Genomic DNA, 20,053 nt, shown 5'->3' with positions numbered 1-20,053 from the left:
ATCTTGTTCCTTCGTCTGGAACATATTTCTCTGCCATCTTGTCTGTCTGTGTTTGTGGCCTTCATTTCTCATGCTGCAGGTTTGTAGTTCCTCTTGCTTCTGGTGTCCACCCCCTGGTGGGTGAGGTTGGTCCAGGGGCTTGTGCAGGCTTCCTGGTGGGAGGGCCTGGTGCCTGCACACTGGTGGATGGAGCTGGTTCTTGTCCCTCTGGGCTGTTTCAAGAGGTGTGTTTAGAGGCAGCTGTGCATTCAGGATGACTTTAGGCAGCCTGTAAGTGGGGCTGTGTTGGCTGTCTGTCCTGAGGCATCCCAACACTGGACCTTGCAGGCTGTTGAGGTTTCAGTGCCAAAATGTTGACCTCCAGGAGAGCTCATGCCAATGAGTACTCCCTGGGGCCTCTGCCACCAGTGTCCTTGCCCCCAGTGAGCCAAAGCTGACCCCCACCTCCCCAGGAGACCCTCCAAGATACACAGGTAGGTCTGGCCCAGGCTCTTATTGAGTCACTTCTTTGCCCTGGATCCCAGTGCACGTGAAACCTTGTGTGTGCCCTTCAAGAGTGGAGTCTCTTTTTTCCCCAGTGCTGTGGAGCTCCTGCGCTTTGAAGGCCTTCTCATGTGCTGCTGGCCTTCAAAGCCAAATGCTCTGGGCTCTCCTCCTCCTGATGCCAGATCCCCAGGCTGGGGAGCCTGAGGTGGGGCTCAGAACTCTCACTCCTGTGGGAGAACCTCTGTGATATAATAATTATTTTCCAGTTTTTGGGTCACCCACCCAGTGCATATGGGATTTGATTTTACTGCAAATGTGCCCCTCCTACCATCTTGTTGTGGCTTCTTCTTTGTCTTTGGATGTAGAATATCTTGTTTGCTAGGTTCCAGTCTTTTCTATTGATGGTTGTTCAGTGGTTGTGATTTTGGTGTTTTTGTGAGAGGAGGTGAGCTCAATTTCTTCTACTCCACCATCTTGTCTCCTCCCATGTCAATTATTACCTTAAATGTCAATGGAGTAAATGATCCAATCAAAATACAGAATGATACATTGAATAAAAAACATGAACCTACAATATGCTGCCTAAAAATGTCTCACTTTAGGGTGAAAGACAAACACAGACTGAAAGTGAGGGGATGGAAAAAATATTTAATGAAAATGGAAATAATAAGAAAGCCGGGGTAGAAATACTTATATCAGACAAAATAGACTTTAAAACAAAGGCCATAAAGAAAGACAAAGAAGTGTATCATATGATAAAGGGATCAATACTAAAAGAGGCTATTATACTGATTAACATAGGTGCTCCTGTATTGGGTGCATATAAATATGTAAAAGAAATACTAATAGACATAAAGGGAGAAACTGATTGGAATACAATAATAGTAGGAGATTTTAACATCCCAGTGACATCAATGGACAGATCATCCGGACAGAAAACCAGTAAGGAAACAGAGGTCCTAAATGACACAACAGACCAGTTGTACTTGTTTTCAAGCACACATGGAACATTCTCCAGGACAGACAACATACTAGGTAACAAAACAAGCCTCAACAAATTTAGAAATCATTTCAAGCATTTTTCCTGACCACAATGGTATGAAACTACCAGAGAAAGAAAAACAGGAAAAGAGTGAATACATGGAGACTAAACAACATGCCACTAAGAAAACCAATGGATCAATGATGAAATCAAATAAGAAATCGGAAAATGAGAACAAAACCTTACAAAATCTATGGGATGCAGCAAAAGCAGCTCTAATAGGGAAGTTCATAGCAATAAGGCCTTCCTCAAGAGATAAGAAAAATCTCAAACAACCTAACCTACTAGCTAAATAAATTAGAATAAGAACAAAAGCAAACTCACAGCAGAAGGAAGGAAATAATAAAGATTATAGAAGAAATAAAATAGAGATTAAAAAAACAATAGAAAAGATCAATAAAATCAAGACCAGGTTTTTTGAAAAGATAAACTCAACAAACTTCTAGCCAGGCCCACCAAGAAGAAAACAGAGGATCCAAATAAACAAAATAAGAAATGAAAGAGGAGAAATAACAACTAATACCACAGAAATACAAAAAAAAAATACTATGAAAAGTTATATGCCAACTAATTGGACAATCTAAAAGAGATGGACAAGTTTCTAGACACATACAGCCCACCAAAACAGAATCAAGAAGAAACAGATAATTTAAACAGATTGAGCACTGTAAGTGAAATAGAATCTGTAAAAGAAAACAAAACAAAACTCCCTGCAAACAGAAGTCCAGGACCTGATGGCTTCACTGGGGAATTCTACCAAACATACAAAGAAAAACTTATACCTATCCTTCTCAAATTATGCCAAAAAATTGAAAAGGAGGGAAAACTCCCAGAGTCACTCCATGAAGCCACCATGACCCTGATACCAAAATCAGACGAAGACACTACAAAAAAAGAAAATTACAGGTCAATATATTTGATGAATATAGATGAAAAATGTATCAATGTAATGTGCCAGATTAACAAAAGGAAAGACAAAGCACATGATCATCTCGATAGATGCAGAGAAAACATTTGAAAAAATTCAACATCTATTCATGATAAAAATTCTCACCAAAGTGGGTACAGAGGGAACATACCTCAACATAATAAAAGCCATTTGTGACAAACCTACAGCCAACATAATAATGCTGAAAAGCTGAAAACCTTCCTGCTAAACTCAGGAACAAGACAAGGGTGCCCACTTTCACCACTTCTATTCAAAACAGTATTGGTAGTCCTAGCCACAGCAATCATACAGGAAAAAGAAATAAAAAGTATCCAAGTTGGAGGGAAAGAGAGAAAACTGTCACTATTTACAGATGACATGATACTCTATATAGAGAATCCTAAAGTCTCCACACAAAAACTATTAGAGCTAATAAATGAATTCAACAAGGTAGCAGAATACAATATTAATATACAGAAATCTGTTGCATTTCTTTACACTATGAAATATCAAAGAAAATTTAAAAATCATTTTTAAAATCACATAAAAAATACCCAGGAATAAATTTAACCAATGAAGTAAAAGACCTTTATACTAAAAACTATAAAACATTGTAAAGGCAACTGAAGATGATTCAAGGAAATGGAAAGATATCCCATGCTCTTGGATTGGAAGAATTAGTATTATTAAACTGGCCATACTACCCAAAGCAATCTACAGATTTAATGCAATCCCTGTCAAAATACCATGACATTTTTTTTACATAACTAGAACAAGTAAACCTAAAATTTATGTGGAACCACAAAAGACCCAGAATTGCCAAAGCAATCCTGAGGAAAAAGAACAAAGCTTGGAGGCATAACCCTTCCAGACTTCAGACTATACTACAAAGTTACAGTAATCAAAATAGCTTGATATTGGCACAAAGACAGACATATGGATCAATGGAACAGGACAGAGAGGCCAGACATAAACCCAAACACTTATGGTCAATTAATCTATGACAAAGGAGGCAAGAATACAATGCAGAAAAGACAATCTCTTTAAAACGTGGTGTTGGGAAAGCTGGACAGCTACACGTAAATCATACCTTATAGAAAAATAAATTCAAAGTGGTTTAAAGAACTAAATGTAAGACATACCATAAAACTTGTAGAAGATTACATAGGCAAAACATTCTCTGCCATAAATTGTAGCAAGATTTTCTTAGATCAGTCTCCCAAGGCAAAAGAAATAAAAGCAAAAATAAACAAATGGGACCTAATCAAACCTAAAGCTTTTGCACATCAAAGGAAACCATGAACAAAACAAAAAGACAACATACAGAATGGGAGGAAATATTTGTAAATGATGTGACTGACAAGGGGTTAATATCCAAAATATACAAACAGCTCATACAATTCAATATTGAAAAAACAACCCAGTGGGCAGAAAACCTAAATAGACATTTCTCCAAAAATGACATACAGATGGTCAGCAGGCACATGAGAAGGTGCTTAACACCACTAATTATTAGGGAAATACAAATCAAAACCATAATGATGTATCACCTCACACTGATCAGACTAGCTATCATCAAAAAGTCTGCAAATAATAAATGCTGGAGAGGGTGTGGAGAAAAGGGAACCCTTCTACACTGTTGGTGGGAATGTAAATTGGTGTAACCAGTAAAGAAAAGAATACAGAGCTTCCTTAAGAAACTAAAAATAGAGTTACCATATGATCCAGCAATCCCTCTCCTGGGCATATTATCTGGAAAAGATGAAAACTCTAATTTGAAAAGATATATGCACCCCATTGTTCATAGCACTATTTACAATAACTAAGACATAGAAACAACCCAAGTGCCCACCAACACCTGACTGGCTTAAGAAGATGTGGTACGATGGAATATTACTCAGCCAAAAAAAGAAAGAAAGAATTCCATTTGCAGCAACATGGATGGACCTAGAGAATAGTATACTTAGTGAAGTCCAAGAAAAACAAATATTATATGATATCACTTACATGTGAAATCTAAAAAATAATACAAATGGATCTACATATAAAATAGAAACAGACTCACAGACATAGTAAACAAACTTATAGTTACCAAAGGGGAAAGGGAGGGGGGAAGGGATAAATTAGGAGTATGGCACTAACAAACTACTATACATAAAGTAGATAAGCAACAAGGATTTACTGTATAGTGCAGGGAACTATATTCAATATCTTGTATTAACCTATAATGGAAAATAATCTGAAGAAATATGTAACTGAATCACTTTGCTGTACACCTGAAACTAACACAATATTCTAAGTCAACTAAACTTCAATTAAAAAAAAAAAAACAAATCACCACTTCTACAAAAGCATACACCACAATCATAAAGTCAATTTTGTTTTAATAGCAGTTGTATTCAGTAGCATTTCTAAGAAACAAGATAACCTAGTAGTTATAAAGTTGGAGTCATGTGCCAGACTGCCTGGGTTTAACTCCTAGCTCTGCTAATGAACAAGTTATAAAACTGTGCTTCAGTTTTATCATCTCCAAAGTAGATATAACAGTTATAATTATTATATATTTAAATAATTATATAAGTAATAACATGTAAATAATAATAATAATTATTATTAACCTGTAGGGATTTCATGAGGATTAAATGAACTAATACAGGGAAAGTGTTTAGAAGAGCATCAGTAAACATGATTTCTACTATTCCCCGACATTACAAAGTAGGAGGACCATAGATGTACTTACAAGTTTGAAATTCTTGCAGGGCAAGGAGTATTTGTAAATTTCTGCCATGAGTCCACATACTTACTTATTTTCTAGGGTATTGGTCCTTCTCTTTTGAGGCCATGCAGAATACATCTCTCATTCTCATCTTTTCAGATGTAGCAAACATTAGCATTTTAAAAGCCACAGTGTTTTTCTGTTAATTATATGTGGATCAAAAAACTGAGTAAAACTCGCCTGCAACACCTAAATATCAAGAATGAAAACCACTACTATGCATATGAAATAAAATGTAGGTTATAATGTTTTACTATAATTAATTCTTATGTGCTATTTTCTGTTTAAGCATGCTAATTTTTTTCTATTAAATACAGTAAATGGTCTTATTTAATGCATTCATTCACATAGCAAGAATCTTGAAAGTAATGAATTACTTTAGAGTATTTTTCTAGCACTTTTTGTGGGAAAACTATCCTTGAATGTTCCATTTTGGGTATGTTCTACATTTATAAAATGGATCAAAATTAAAGAATGAAATCAATTATGAGAGACTCAGTTCTGATACGCTAAATTAAAAAGTTTGATATCTTCATTAAGTGCAGGAAATGACAAAAAGTCCTCTGATTTCCTGGAAAAAAAAGAATATAGTCCTTTCCCAAGTCATTTCTATTCTTTTAAAGATCAAGATTTGAAATGTTCATTTGAAAGTTCTGTTTATGTAGTGGAAAGCTCTCAGGTTGACAATGAGAGCTCTGCTGAAATTTTTCAGGATATTGGTTAAACTGGGTTTGGCTTTATTTTACCCTCAGGATAGCATGGACACCGTGAGGTCTCTGACATACCAGTGACTAACGTCCACTGCTCTTCATTACAGGGTGACAGTGGTGGGCCTCTGGTCTGTGAGCGGCCTGGAGGACAGTGGACATTATTTGGCTTAACTTCATGGGGCTCTGTCTGCTTTTCCAAAGTCCTGGGACCTGGAGTTTATAGCAACGTGACATACTTTGTCAAATGGATTGAAAGACAAATATACATCCACGCCTTTTTCCTAAACTAATTCCAAAGATGATCAGAGACTTTTACCAGCGACACTCAGAGCAAATAGCCTTCTCGATAGTGGAGGACTTCCTGCAGAGAGCTGTGTGGAAGCACTTTCATGGACAGTAATGCTCCACAGTGCACTGCAAATGTTCATGTTTGTCTTGGTCTAATTTTATGCAGCTTTTTGTTTTTTAAATTCTATTTTTCTCTTACATCAAGTTGAATGAAAATCTTTTAAAACCCAAAGCAAAACAGAGTTTGTTCTTTTGCCAGGCAGGCCTAACCTTAACTATAACATGAAATGATCCACTCTGGAAAGAGAAGAGTGTAACAGGTTAGAGAAAGTTCCCTTTTGTCCAGTCACAAAAAGGACATTGAGATCCAGGCTGACTAATCTTTGCCAGCTTTTGTTTCTCAAGCACAAGAGCATAATAGCAAATTACAATATTAACATCAGAGACTTGCTTTTGATTTATTAAAAGCCAAGATAATTTACATGCTTAAGTTATTTACTATTACTCTTCTAAAGTTTGCATAATGCTGAGAACTTATGAAAGACAGAGCATCCGTTTAGGTAGCTGAAATAGCAAATCACATTGAGCACAAAGCTCTTTTGACATCCATATTAGCACCTGACATGCTTGGACTGCCCATTCTGAATTTAAATCAAGATTGCAATTTTACGGAAAGTCTCCAAAGAACCTTCCTAGAGCTGGGGTTTGTTCACTGTGTATCACTTAGCCAATTGAGATTTTGACAACTAGGAAAATACCTGTGGGAAATATTTCATTCTGCCTATGTGACAATGAAGTTGAGATTAAACTTTGCTATAGGAGGATTTGCTTTAGAGTAGAGAGATGCAATCTTTTCAAAAGAAAATTGCACCCCACCCCTAATTAAGTATTTTCCAGTTTTCTTGTGTTTATCCATACCAATAAAGTCACAGAAATGTATCTGAAAGCACAGTAAAACTTTGCACGGAGAAAAACATTTTGTAATTGTCCTTGAAAGACGTTTAATATCTGGTGTTGCCATTTCTTCCCATTGATAATTAAAACAAAAATTTAAAGATGCTTTTAAGCACTAGGCCACTTTACACACATCAATTTTGAAGTAATTAGTGGTTACGGTATTTTTTTCCCTGCAAAAAAGCTTCAAAACACAAATCTTCACATGCACCTACTTCAATTAGTCAGGCATCCATTTTGCAACATCCAAATGCCTTTTGAACAAGTAGAATTCCCTCCACCAGCAACCTGGGCTGCCTCAGCATTCCCCAGAGACTACCTGCAATTTTATACGTGTCTTTTTTGTACTCTTTTCTATATGTGTGCGTAGGTGACATTTGAAAAGTTGTCTTGACACTTTCCACATTATTCATCTCTTGTTCTGTAGTTTACATAAACCTATTGAGAATGTAAAATCCGGCAACCGAATTGTGGTCGCAACTGTATGAAAGTTTAAGAACACATGTCAGTTTTGTTATAATTATAGGTACATAATGTAACAACATATGCTCAACTTATGTTCAGTGAAATATACATCTTGTACTTACTTTAAGTAACCCTTAATACAAATAAAACGGTATAATCTTTTCTTTTTATGGATATAAAACATGGAGCAAGCCCCAGAAAACGGTGCCTCCCACTATTATAGTTGGCATCCAGTTTCCCACCAATCAAAATTTTCTTGTCTTATATCTCACTCCCCCAGGAACATACTCTTTTATTTTAGATGGAAGATGGCTCTTTGATTAGTCTGAAATGAGAGGTTGCTAGCAGTCTCCAATAACCCATTGAGGGTCCAAGGAAAACTTCAGCCCTGATAAGAAGGCAAGGATCTTTCATGTCTAGAGCACATTTTGGGAATCTGATCCAATTCTTTTATAAATCTTTATGGGTAAAATTGTATCACACATGTATACTGTTAATTTTTTTTTTTTTTTTGGCTACTAGGAGCAGATTTGGGCTCCCCCAAATTTGGTGAAATACACTGAATACCGAAATGCAACAGACCACATCAGCTTGGGTAACTTTGTGTAAAAAGAGTTATTGTAGATAAGACCCTTTAAAGGCTTCATACAGATCCCAAATCTCTTTTGCCTGAGGGCCAGAAATGTTTCAGAATCCAGAATTTTAAAAAATTTAAAAAGCATAATATTACAACGTTTAGCACCCAGTATAAAATCTACTAATATTTTCGTAGCAAAATATATGAATAATTACATTAAATAAATAAATAGCCTTACATCTGTTTAACACATTGAATTTGTGCCTAATTTATGAAAACTTTTTCAGTTTTCAGAGTTCTTGAGACTGTGGAATTGTGGATAAGAGATTGTAGACCCATAACATGAAGACTCAAGACTTTCCTCTACTCATGTGTACAGATGTTTTACATCCTGGGGATTGACCTTTTCTCTTAGTCTTTCGGACTCAGTCTTTTTATCCTTAGATTCTAATCTTTTATTTGCAAGTGAATATATCTCTAAATTTTTATTTATCGGAAGATGATGATCTCAAGGAATGAATGCCAGCTGCTATGAGGATCACTGACTTTTCCATGTAAGAAAAGGTCAAAACAGTATTCTGGTAAAAGGTGTGCTTTGGGATTTTCCTTCTAAGCTCTGGTACCAATTACTGTTGGATTTGGTGAGTATCTATAGGAGCAATGACAGCTTTTTGTATATGTTATTTATTAAACAGTTTATTTTTAAAAAATCTTAAGAAAGAAGAAAGCTACCTCCATTAGCCATATGGGATTCTGAATATTCTAGAAATCAGTCTGTATAAAAGACCATTTGCAATAACATCAGAAGGCTACAAAAAATGTCAGACCAGGACAGTAGGTAGCAGGTAGAAGATTAAGCCCTGAGCATAATACTTGAATAGTCATTAAGAAGAGCTTCATATAGACATGGAACATTAGCATGGAAATTTCATGAAGGAAATTCTGGGTGGCCGACAATTTTCAGATGGACAGATATAGACTTTTAAAAGAACTCAACAAGAATATATAATCTCAAAATAATACCTCACAGTTTTGGTAGAAACTAGTTTCTTTGTTCCAACTAAAACCAGCATACATGATTTGCAACAGCAATTAACTTTATATAGACATTCTTGTCCTAAAATGTATTAAAAAACAAATCTAAGAACCTCATGGAATCCTCCTGAGAACCACCTGTATTACTGTCAGTTCCATAATATCTCATTTTTAGAGGTTGCAAAAGCAGAAAAGTTGTAGGGTATTGTACAAACTATAAACCCTCAAATGATCTCCCTAAGATTGTTCTGAAATTGATTGTCTCATTTTGCTTAGGCTATTGTCAGTTTTAGAATATGGGAAATTGACAAAGGGCCCCTAGACTCAGCTGATTTTGTATTCCTTACCTATGGCCTCTGTTTCCCAATTGAAAACATCTGCACAGAGGTATAACTCATAAAAAGTCTTCTGTTGACAGGAAGCAGAGAGAAGAACACATCTCCATGGAACTCTGGCATCCCTGCTGCCCCTTACCAGTGAAGCCTTCCACCTCAGGAGAACACTGAAATGAGCAGATAGTAAAATAAATATATGTCTCAAATGAATTCCCTTGAAAATATTTGCATGTCTAGAACAATTAAAATGCTTTTACAAAATCCAAAAAGTTTCCTAAAAGCATTTGATTCTGAATTAAATATTTCACTTCTCTAAACTCTGTTCAGGTCAAACTCTAACCTCCTTTACAAATGTCTACAAACATACAGTAAAGGTCATCACATTGGCTTTTCCAAGCCCAGTAAAATGTTCTTGTCCCTTAAGGAAAAATCCAAGTCATGCTGGTTTGGTAGAGGAACCTCTTCAAAGGCCCTCTTCCAAACTTGAAGGCCTACTTGCAACTCCAAGGAGGGTATTCTGCTCTTTTAATCCTTTGAGGGTCCAGCCATCCCTGAGGCCTTATTTTCAGAGTAGTCTGAGTCTAAAGCAGTTTCACATACAGATAAATTTCCTTGCTCAACAGCGCAAGAAGTTGCCGACATCACTGCAAAGACAGCAGAAGGGTCAGAAATGGGTATTCTCTCTGACTTAACAGTGGAGTGGTCAGAATACTTAGATATCTGTCAACTGATCCATCTTTCCAGCCCCTTTCCACTTCTTGAGAGCTTCAGTCCTGTCCTCTGCAGGCAGTCTGTCAAAGTGTTTCGCCCTCAGAATTGGAGATGGGAACAGGGATCCCTGAAGAACTCTGTATATAAACCTAGGTTACAAAAAGCATCACAGAATTACATTCACCTCAGATGCATTATGGGACACAAAAAGTACTCACCAATTAGAAAAAGTAGAAGTGTCTGGTGACCCTTCTTGAGGTAAAGGGGGAGAATAAGTGAATTATAAAATGGAAAATATAACAATATTAAATTAGTATTTGTGAAACACTGAGAAAATAGTGAGTTCCTGATTGTCAAATAAATAAAAAATAAAAACTGTAAAAGTAGAGATACCAATAGTGCTACAGCCTTAATGTTAAGTTAAATGAGATAATACATATAAAGCAGGCCAAGCGTTGGCACACAGTGAGTATTTTTTTAAATGCTAGCTATTAGTTTCCTATGGCTATTGCAGCAAATTATCACAAACGTGTCCCTTTCAGTCCAAGCTGACAGTATTTATGCTGCTGTAGCATTCACAAAAACCTTGTGAGTCTCCAATGTATATCATGGGTATTTACACCATTAGATAAGAGGGTCCTCCACAGATCTTTCCTGTATATCCCATCTCCTTCCTTGGTGACTGCTGAGATGGCTAAGAGGATCCATGAGTCACACACCTAATCTCTTCAGCACTAGCAAAGGCTGTCCAGCCACACTCTGGGCCTTCTCTCCAGAGCATACTCCCAACAGCCAATCTCCTAATTTTAGCAAATTTGAAATCTGGATAGGCTGAGAATTTTCTAAATCTAGTTCCTTTGGGCTTAATAGTACTTCCCTCAGTTTCTTTTCTCTCACATTTTTCTGTAAGCAGCAAGAAGAAACCAGACCAAACCTTCAAACATTTGCTTAGAAAACTCCTCAGCTAAACATCCAAGTTCATCACTTACAGATTCTGCTTTCCACATAACAGTAGAACACAATTCAGCTAAGTTTTTTGCCACTATATTGCAAAGATCCCCTTTCCTCCAATTTCCAATAACATGCTTCTCCTTTCCTTCTGAGACCTCACCAGCAGTGCCTTTAATGCTCATATTTCTAGCAACATTCTATTTATGATCATTTACCTGTTTTCCGAGATGATATGGCTCTCTCTGCCCATGCTTCCTCCTTGCTTCTGAATTTTCACCAGCAGACACTGTAATGTCCATACTTCTATTGACAGTCTGTTTAAGGGAGTCTAGTATGTTTCTATTATGTGCCTCAAAATTCTTCCAGGCTCTGCCCGTTATCTAATTTCAAAGTCTATTTCACACTTTTAGGTATTTGTTACAGCAGCACCCACCTTTCTGATACCAAAGTCTGTATTAGTTTCCTATAGCTGCTGTAACAAATTACCATAAATGTGCTGGCTTAGAATAACAAAACCTTATTCTCTCACAGTTCTGAAGGCCAAGAATTCTGAAATCAGTTTCACTGAAACAAAATCAAAGTGTTGGAAAGGCCATGCTCCCTCTGGAGGCTCTAGGGGAGAACTCATTCCTTGCTCCTTCTGGCTTCTGGTGGCTGCAGGCATTCCTTGGCTTGTGACCCAGAGATCTCTGCTACCATGGTCAAAGTGCTTTCTCCTTTTCTGTCAGTGTCAAATCTCACCCTGCCTCTCTCTGATAAAGACACTTGTGAGGGCATTTTGGGCCCAGCCAGATAATCTCCCCATCTCAAGATCCTTAATCACATCTGCAAATTCCTTTTTTCGCTAAATAAATAAAACATTCACCAGGTTCCAGGGATTAGGACACAGATGTATTTTAGGGGTCAGTTTTTTCAGCTCACCACAACAATATTAGATAAAATTGTACCATTAAGGCTCTTGAAGAAAAATTTCAGGCTATAACTTAAAAGTAATTGTTTCTTCATAAATTCTAAAAGTTCATCTTGTCAGTTTTTAATCTGAAAGCTGGTAATAACAGTGAACACTACAGTACCATCTCAGTTTACCAGTGATATTAAGTATACAACTGTAACCACCACAGAATGACTCAGGTGGGTTTTTCTTATGCATTTCTAGAACGGATGTCTTTCAGCAACTAAGGATTTGTGCCCATTGTGCCTTATGATTGTGTTGCAGACTGGGGTTGGCAAACTTTTGTCCAATGGACCAGACAGTAATATCTCAGGTTTTGTGAGCCAAATAGTCTCTGTTGGAACTGTTCAACTCTGCTGTTGTAGTGCAAAAACAGCCACAGACAATATTTAAATTAGTGAGTATGTCTATGATCCAGTAAAACTTTACAAAAACAGGCAGTGGGTCAGATTTGGCCTGTGAGCCAATTTGTCAACCCTGTTAGAGAATAATATTGACTCACCATTTGATGTTCCTATCATGTTTAAAAAGGTAGAACAGCTATTTGCTATAGTGTTTTCAGCTAAACAGATAGATTTTATAAAACTATAAAAGGGAAGAGCGCTAAACAGTTCAAGAGATCTATAGATTAGAAACCCATGCATATCTCTTAGCCATTTCCATCCCATACGATATGAGAAATCAAGATAAACTAAAATGGGAAAGAAACTGAAGTCAGAGAAGGGAGGTAAGTTTTCAGTGTTTATAGATCGTAGCAGAGATACATGTCCTTCAGTACCCATTCTTCCTTTTAGAAGCCCCCAGATTTTAGCCATTCAGAATCTACACACCCAGGTTCTAGTTAATGGGATATGACCAATGATGTGTACCACATCTGGGTCATGACAATACAAAAAAGAATAAAAAAGAAGAAAGATGGAAAGCTGCATGCCTTCCATCTTCTCTTTCTCCCTCCTGCAGGCGGAGATGCAGGGATGCAGGGACCCAGGACCTGGATGTGCTGGTGGTGTCATCTTTAGTCACGCAGATGAGGGCAACGCCCTTGGGAGACGGCAGAAGAAAAAGAGGAAAGGAAAGGATCTAGGTCCTCGAATACCTTTGTGGAAGCAAAGCTGCCCTATCCCTGTGGACTATCAACCAGACTAGGATTTTCCTTGAGAGAGAAATAAATTTTTTCATTTGCTTAAGCCACTTCTGTTCCCTGGCAAAAGAGTTAAAACCAATACTTTAACTAGTACAGACTGACTTTTCCACTACTAAACAGGATGGTTTACTGTCTATTCTTAGCAGTCGCTTGATGAATTCTAAGCCTATGACTTCACTTACTCTCTTGATGATAAAATAAACACCATACCTGGGCAGAAGAGCAACACAGGTTGTGAGAACACAAACTAAGTAGAACACTGGATCCAGCATGTGCTCCTGCATAATCCAATAGGGGTTGGATGGTGGGTTGCAAGTTACACACATGGCTCCAAAAACCAAGGCAAAGAAAAAATAAGACAAGATGCTCCCAACGATGACCAGCATGTGGATCCAAGTCTGCAAGATAAGAAAAGCAGAGGAGATGAACACGCTCTGATAACTTTGCAGCCTGGCAAAATCTGCTCTGTTGAAGAGACATCACACTCCAAGCAGTGGGTGAATGGTGTAACAAACCTTAGTGAACAAAACACAAAATATTGAAGCGAGGAGGCAAGAGCACCTTTTGTGAATCGCTCATATCAGTGTTTAAGTTCTATAAAACTACGTCAAATACCAAAAAGTAACTCTGGTGCCTAGTTTACTTTGTATTGTCCGTGCACCATGAAGTGTTAGGATTTTCTTCTTATTTTTCCATATAGTCACTTACTGGTCTACTTCTTCTTTAAGGTAATAGCTTAATCCAGTGAACCTCAAACTTTATCCATTTAAGTAGGTGGTAGACATTACTGTTGCTCACCAATATTCTCATTCTCTTCCTCTAATAAGCACTTCGGAGGATTGCATTTCCCCACCCCCTTGAAATTAAGCATGGCCACATGTCTTGCTTTGACTGATGAAACGTGAATGGAAGGGATGTGCAAAACTTTCTGGTTAGAAGCATGGAAGAGCTGGTGTGCAATTCTCCATACTGTCTCCTTTCCTTCCACGTTTGACCAAGAAGTTCTTCTTGGGGATAATTCCAGGTGGTACAGCTACAAGACACAGCTTGGGTCACTGAGCCACCTCTCAGAGGATAATTTCTCTAGAGCTGTCTGGAACCTTAGTAACTTTACATGAGCAAGAAATAAATCTCTGTATATCACACTATAACCTATCCACCTTCATATCTACATAGAGCTTGCATTATTATTTTTTTAAATTTTTCTGTAAACTGGCTATCTAATTAAGTAAATTTATTTACAAAGAAAAGCAGATCACTACCTTAAATGTAATATCAGCATTACCTGTCATAACAGTGATGAGTCTGGGGTCTGATCTGTCTTTGTTACCAAGGGAAATTAGCAACAGTTATCGCGAGAAAAAGTAACAGCTCCAAACAGAATTCTTCTTTGACATAATCTGAAGTATGAGAGAATCACCTTCACGTTGTGCAGTAGTCAGTGTTATTTAGTGCAGTGTACAGTCCCACCTAAAATCACTGTGTATACCATGGTGGTATTTATTACTCTTTTGGGGGAAGACTGCTTTTGTTAATCATTTTCATTCTCTAGGGCTATAATTCTCAAACAAGACCCAATATTCTCCATTTTCCTCTTAACCTTGCAAAGTATTTCTCCAGGGTAGATAGCTTCACAGGAGTCACAAAGGCTGCTCATGTTTTATAAAGACACACAAAATGCTCAGAAAATGTTGGCCCCATTTTTTTTTTTTTCCTCAAATGCTCTTGCTTCCCACTGAGCCCTGAATTTTTTTTCCTTTAAGAAGCACTTTTGGCAAGTGAGATGTGACTTGATGGAGTTGACTCGTTTAAATAAATGGATGCAGTGCAAGTCAAGGGACGCTGGGTAAAAACTGACAGGGAGGTGAGAGAGGTAGCAAAGGGATGGTGCGCAAAAGTGTGAAGGAACCCAATTCATATTCTCAGAATGACTGACTCTTACTGACAACAGACCTTCAGAGGCCATGAGCTTTAGCCTTCCCTGGTGTGAGAAACAATTCTTTAATGATGTATCCTTTATGGAGTAGTCACTGTTCTCGGCACCTAGCTTTCACTCCCCTTCTCTTAGTGAAGACACCCAGTGCTATGCACAGTCTTGGTAAACTATTCCTCCTCTCGCCAAAGCCTATGGCTGGAGCTAAGGAAACAGAATTCTATCACCAGGGACTGAACCTGGAGCACAATGAATGAGGCAAGAGCAGAGAGAAAATGACTGGGGCCAATTCAGACCAGAGTACCAGCCTGGTAAGCCTGTCCATTGGTTTCTGTTCCCTGATCTCTGGAGCCACTCTGCATCCTCGGGATGTTTTTTTGTTTGTTTGTTTGACCGTGATTTTCAATATATTTTGAATAACTTTTCCATTTGCTCAGGTGAGTCAAAATAGATTGCTGTTGCTCATAACCACTGAAACCAAACTGACGCTTGACATGTTAGAGCCTCTGGAACACTAATCAGTGTCAGAACTTCAGACACTTCCTTAGGCAGTAGCAAAAGTATCTACATAATTGCTTAAAAATGAAATTCAATAGATATTTAAACAACCCCAAGTATTTTAGTTCTAGAATTCTCTTTACTCTTCCCATCTAGTATTTGCAGATATTACCCTTTTACAACACTTTAGGCTTGTAAGGTTTGGTTATAGCAGGTTATAAGCAAAGCTGGTGATGTCAAAAATATTCAGCCCTACTTAAGAAATTATAAATAATATATAACTTTGTATAACATTTAAAGCTATAACCTCATTCAGGGCTTCCCTGGTGGCGCAGTGGTTGAGAGTCCGCCTGCCGATGCAGGGGACACGGGTTCGTGCCCCGGTCCAGGAAGATCCCACATGCCGCGGAGCGGCTGGGCCCGTGAGCCATGGCCGCTGAGCCTGCGCGTCCGGAACCTGTGCTCCGCAACGGGAGAGGCCGCAATGGTGAGAGGCCCACGTACCGCAAAAAAACAAAAACAAAAAAAACCTATAACCTCATTCAGCTATTTCCTGTTTGAAATGCATCACCACCAACATGTTACATATACCCCAAACACTGGTTAGTCATTTAATCACTCATTCATTCATTCAAATATTTTTTGAGCACAAACTGTGTGCCAGTCTTGTCCTAGATACTTGTATACAGTGGTGAACAAAATAAACATGAACCCTGTCCTCAAAGAGATTATAGTCTAATGTAGAAGAGAAACACAAATAGTATAATCACATAATTAAATGAAGAATTATAAGTTATTATTAGGACTATGAATAAGAACAAGAGGATGGTGTGAAAAAATGGATGGTTAGGGAAGGGCTCTTGGGAGAAGCAGCACTTTTTGCTGAAACCTAAAATAACATTTGAGCTGGGTAGAGTACAGGGATCTGAAAGTGGACCAGGAATGCTCCCATCAGAAGATATGGTCTGTGCTAAGGCAGTTTACTTGCCAGACATGGGTGGGATGTTCTTCACTTGCAGAAAAAGGTTTAAAGTAAAGCTCTCTTTATCTGAATCCTTCATTTTAGCTTTGCTGTAGAGATACCCTGCAATCATTTTTTTTTTTTTTTTTTTTTGCAGTACGAGGGCCTCTCACTGCTGTGGCCTCTCCCGTTGTGGAGCACAGGCTCCGGACGCGCAGGCTCAGCAGCCACGGCTCACGGACCCAGCCGCTCCGCGGCATGTGGGATCTTCCCGGACCGGGGCACGAACCCGTGTCCCCTGCATCGGCAGGCGGACTCCCAACCACTGCGCCACCAGGGAAGCCCCCGTGCAATCATTTTCATGAAAAGACTTAACTTTATCATTAAGCTGGCAACTAAGTTCAAAAAGACCTAGTTGTAAATGAAATGAATGGTAAAAATTCTAGAGGGAGAAAAATTTTTTTTTTGTATTATGAGAAAAGCATCCAATCATCACTTCCAAAGTCAGTATACCAGGATTACGGCATGACACCTGTTTTCCTTTTAGTTGAAAGGCAACAGCTTGGTCTTGAAGGATGCTGTCTGTAGAAGTGTAATTGTTTCCCCAGCCTGACTCACCTCCACTAACCACCCACACCGTGGATACCACCAAGGGGACCAGGCAGGTGTTCTCCACTCTCCCGGGCGGCACATTAACCTCAGCATAACGGCACTCAACGATCCACAAGAGTGGTCGTGGATCACCCTTACTCCTTGGAGTCATTCCTCTTCTTATGACCACTTGTCTTATAGGCATGAAGACAATTCCCCCAGTGAGTTTCAGGCTACTTCAGAGGCAGGAAAACGACTCACCAAGCTCTTGCTTTCAATGACCAGATGGAGGAGAATGATGAACAGAGCAGCTGTGTTCAGGGGGTTTCCAAATGTAAAGATGTCAATGTCTGAGCCCTGGTAGGTCTACAAAGAGAGAATAAAAGTTGGTGATCCTGGAGAGTTGCGCACCCTCAGTGGCACAGTATCATCAGTTTCATCACTCTATTCCACGGCCCAAGTGAGGACTGAGTCCCTTTCTTCAGTGTTCCTGATAACTGATCATTTAGGAGAAACGTGAACGTTTTTAGAAAAAGAGACTCTCTCCCAGACAGGCCATCTAAATTTTGAACTTTTTGGTTGGAATTCCTTTTTATTCTGAATCATAATTCATTTTCCCTGATCCTTTTACTTATACTTCCAACTCTTTGAGGTATAGAGAAAGATCAAATATGTTCCGCTTAACAGAGCTGAAAATCTTTGAAGCAGGTACTATGGCTAACCTGAGTTTATACCTCGGTTAAGTAAACATCCACCCCTCTCATACGCCTATGTCTTCAAAGTCCTTAAAGGATTCCGCAAATGACACAATTTTCTGATGGTTTACAATTCTAGTCATTCTCTTCTAAATACACTTCCGATTGCCTTATCTATATACCTCTTGAAATGCAGTATACCTAGAATATTCTAGCTGGGTAAATTCAAGTAATTTTATTTGAATGAAGAATGAAAATTGTTAACTTAGAGACTATTACCTTTTCCCTTTTTATTACTGAACTTTCGTTAACCATCCATGATCATATTAGTGTTTTCTTCCAGGGAGGGGTGTGTGTGAATGGGCAACTACATCATGCTGCTTTGTGTTGGCCTAAATTTTAAAATTCATTTACACATTCTCTGCTTAGTCACATTTCTTCCATTCTTTACCTGTATAACAATTTTTTTTTTCTTTTAGTTTTGGGGAGCCTACTTAAATTTAATACTCTGAATGTCATCCTGGTAGAATTAGCCCAGCACTCACTAATAACGGCTTTCATATTCTGACTTTGCCTCTCTGATTCTGACTCATTTAATTATAAGCCAGGCTTTCAACTTTCAAGTCATGGATGAAAACTATCAAGCAGTACAGGGCTAAGAAAGAGACCCAAGAGGACTCAGCTAAGCACTTCTCTCCAAATTTAACCCATTACCTAACATATTTGGGAGGAGTGTTATAATTTAGTCAGTAAATAATCAACTTGATTGTATGAGCAAACTACCCTAATATACCCATTCTATATGCTGATACTGGTGACAGAGTACAAAGAAGTACCATTGATTAACAACAAATCCTTTGAGTGAACAAGGACTTACATAGTAAGGCACAAAGAAGCAGACCAGGCTTTGATAAAAGGCATCCAACAAGGTGATCCAGAAGGTGAGTGGTAAGTGTGCCTGAAAATGAAACAGATATTGGAGAGGGAGTAAGATTAGTAACAGTCAAGCAAGATCAAGGAACAACACAAGCCAGTACTTGTTTTTGCTTCTCTGAGAGAAAACTCTATTCCTTCATTCTCTCATTCACAAAACAGGTGGGATTTGTAAGTAGTAGTGATTTGTAAGTAGTAGTGGAAGAATGAGGGGGTGATAATTGAATGAGATGAGTTCACGGGGGAAAAAAACCCTGAAGGAACTCTTCTTCAACTCGTATTGCTTTTATCATTGGATCAATCTTAAATCTACCTCAAATAAGGATAGTAGTACTAAGTTTCCATTTCCCATTGATCAGAAAACACTGTTTCAAAAACTTCTCCAATCCATCCACCTTTATTTCCATTACTCCCTTCATTCCAATTCACCATCAACTCTCTATGAATGATGGGAGAGCCATCTAACTGGCCTCTTTGCTTCCTCTCTCAGCCCTAATCCAATCTTCCCACAGCAGCCAGATGGTTTTAAAAAATGTAAATCAGGTCATGCCATCTCCCTAATTAATCAAACTGACCCCCCTCCTATTCCTCCAATGACTTCCACTGCATTTCCCATACAATCTAAGTTCCTTCCCATGGTCTAGGAGGTCCTGCATGGTCTGCCCATGGAAGCCCCTGCTCTCCAGGGCCACCCACCTGTTCTGTCATTCACCATCCTCCCAACACACAGACTTCACCCTATTTCTCAAATATGCCAATCCCTTCTTTCCTCAGGGCTTCACCTGCGCTGTCATCTCTGCCAGAAATTCTTCCTGGACCTCCCACATGACCAGTTCCTCACTATTCATATCCCAGCTCAAATATCACTTCCTCATAGAGGCACAGACCCCAGACCAGTCTAAAAGTCATGCCCACTTAATCATTTACTACCATGGCATCCTCAGAAGTCTCTCATCACCATCAGAAATAATCTTATTTGTTTACCTAATGATTTTATGTTTCTCTCAACAGAATGCAAGCTTCATAAAGTGGGACCTGGGCTCTCTTATTCAAGTGATTAAAACAGTGCCCGGTACATAGCAGATACT

General features: G+C 38.5%; 2 protein-coding genes across 4 annotated transcripts in view; one reads left to right on the top strand and one right to left on the bottom strand.

Moving 5' to 3' along the window:
- The window catches only part of CORIN (corin, serine peptidase), a 260,935-nt gene extending 252,646 nt beyond the window's left edge, over nucleotides 1–8,289 (top strand). The window contains 1 exon segment of the mRNA XM_079920067.1: nucleotides 6,050–8,289. Coding sequence (XP_079776193.1) covers nucleotides 6,050–6,232 — 183 coding nt within the window. The 3' untranslated portion in view covers nucleotides 6,233–8,289.
- A 197-nt stretch (nucleotides 8,290–8,486) lies between these two features.
- Nucleotides 8,487–20,053, bottom strand: part of ATP10D (ATPase phospholipid transporting 10D (putative)) — a 114,923-nt gene continuing 103,356 nt past the window's right edge. For all 3 annotated transcript variants that reach the window (XM_079920064.1, XM_079920063.1, XM_079920065.1), the window contains 4 exons: nucleotides 18,910–18,990; nucleotides 17,599–17,703; nucleotides 13,565–13,752; nucleotides 8,487–10,456 (listed from right to left, as the gene is read on the bottom strand). In XM_079920064.1, the coding sequence (XP_079776190.1) occupies nucleotides 10,309–10,456; nucleotides 13,565–13,752; nucleotides 17,599–17,703; nucleotides 18,910–18,990 (522 nt within the window). In that variant the 3' untranslated portion in view covers nucleotides 8,487–10,308. The remainder of the gene's footprint in view (nucleotides 10,457–13,564; nucleotides 13,753–17,598; nucleotides 17,704–18,909; nucleotides 18,991–20,053) is intronic.

Source organism: Stenella coeruleoalba (assembly GCF_951394435.1).
Source record: "Stenella coeruleoalba genome assembly, chromosome: 4".
Lineage (NCBI taxonomy): Eukaryota > Metazoa > Chordata > Mammalia > Artiodactyla > Delphinidae > Stenella > Stenella coeruleoalba.
The sequence above is the reverse complement of the archived record's forward strand: the minus strand, read 5'-3'. Positions and strand labels throughout refer to the sequence as shown.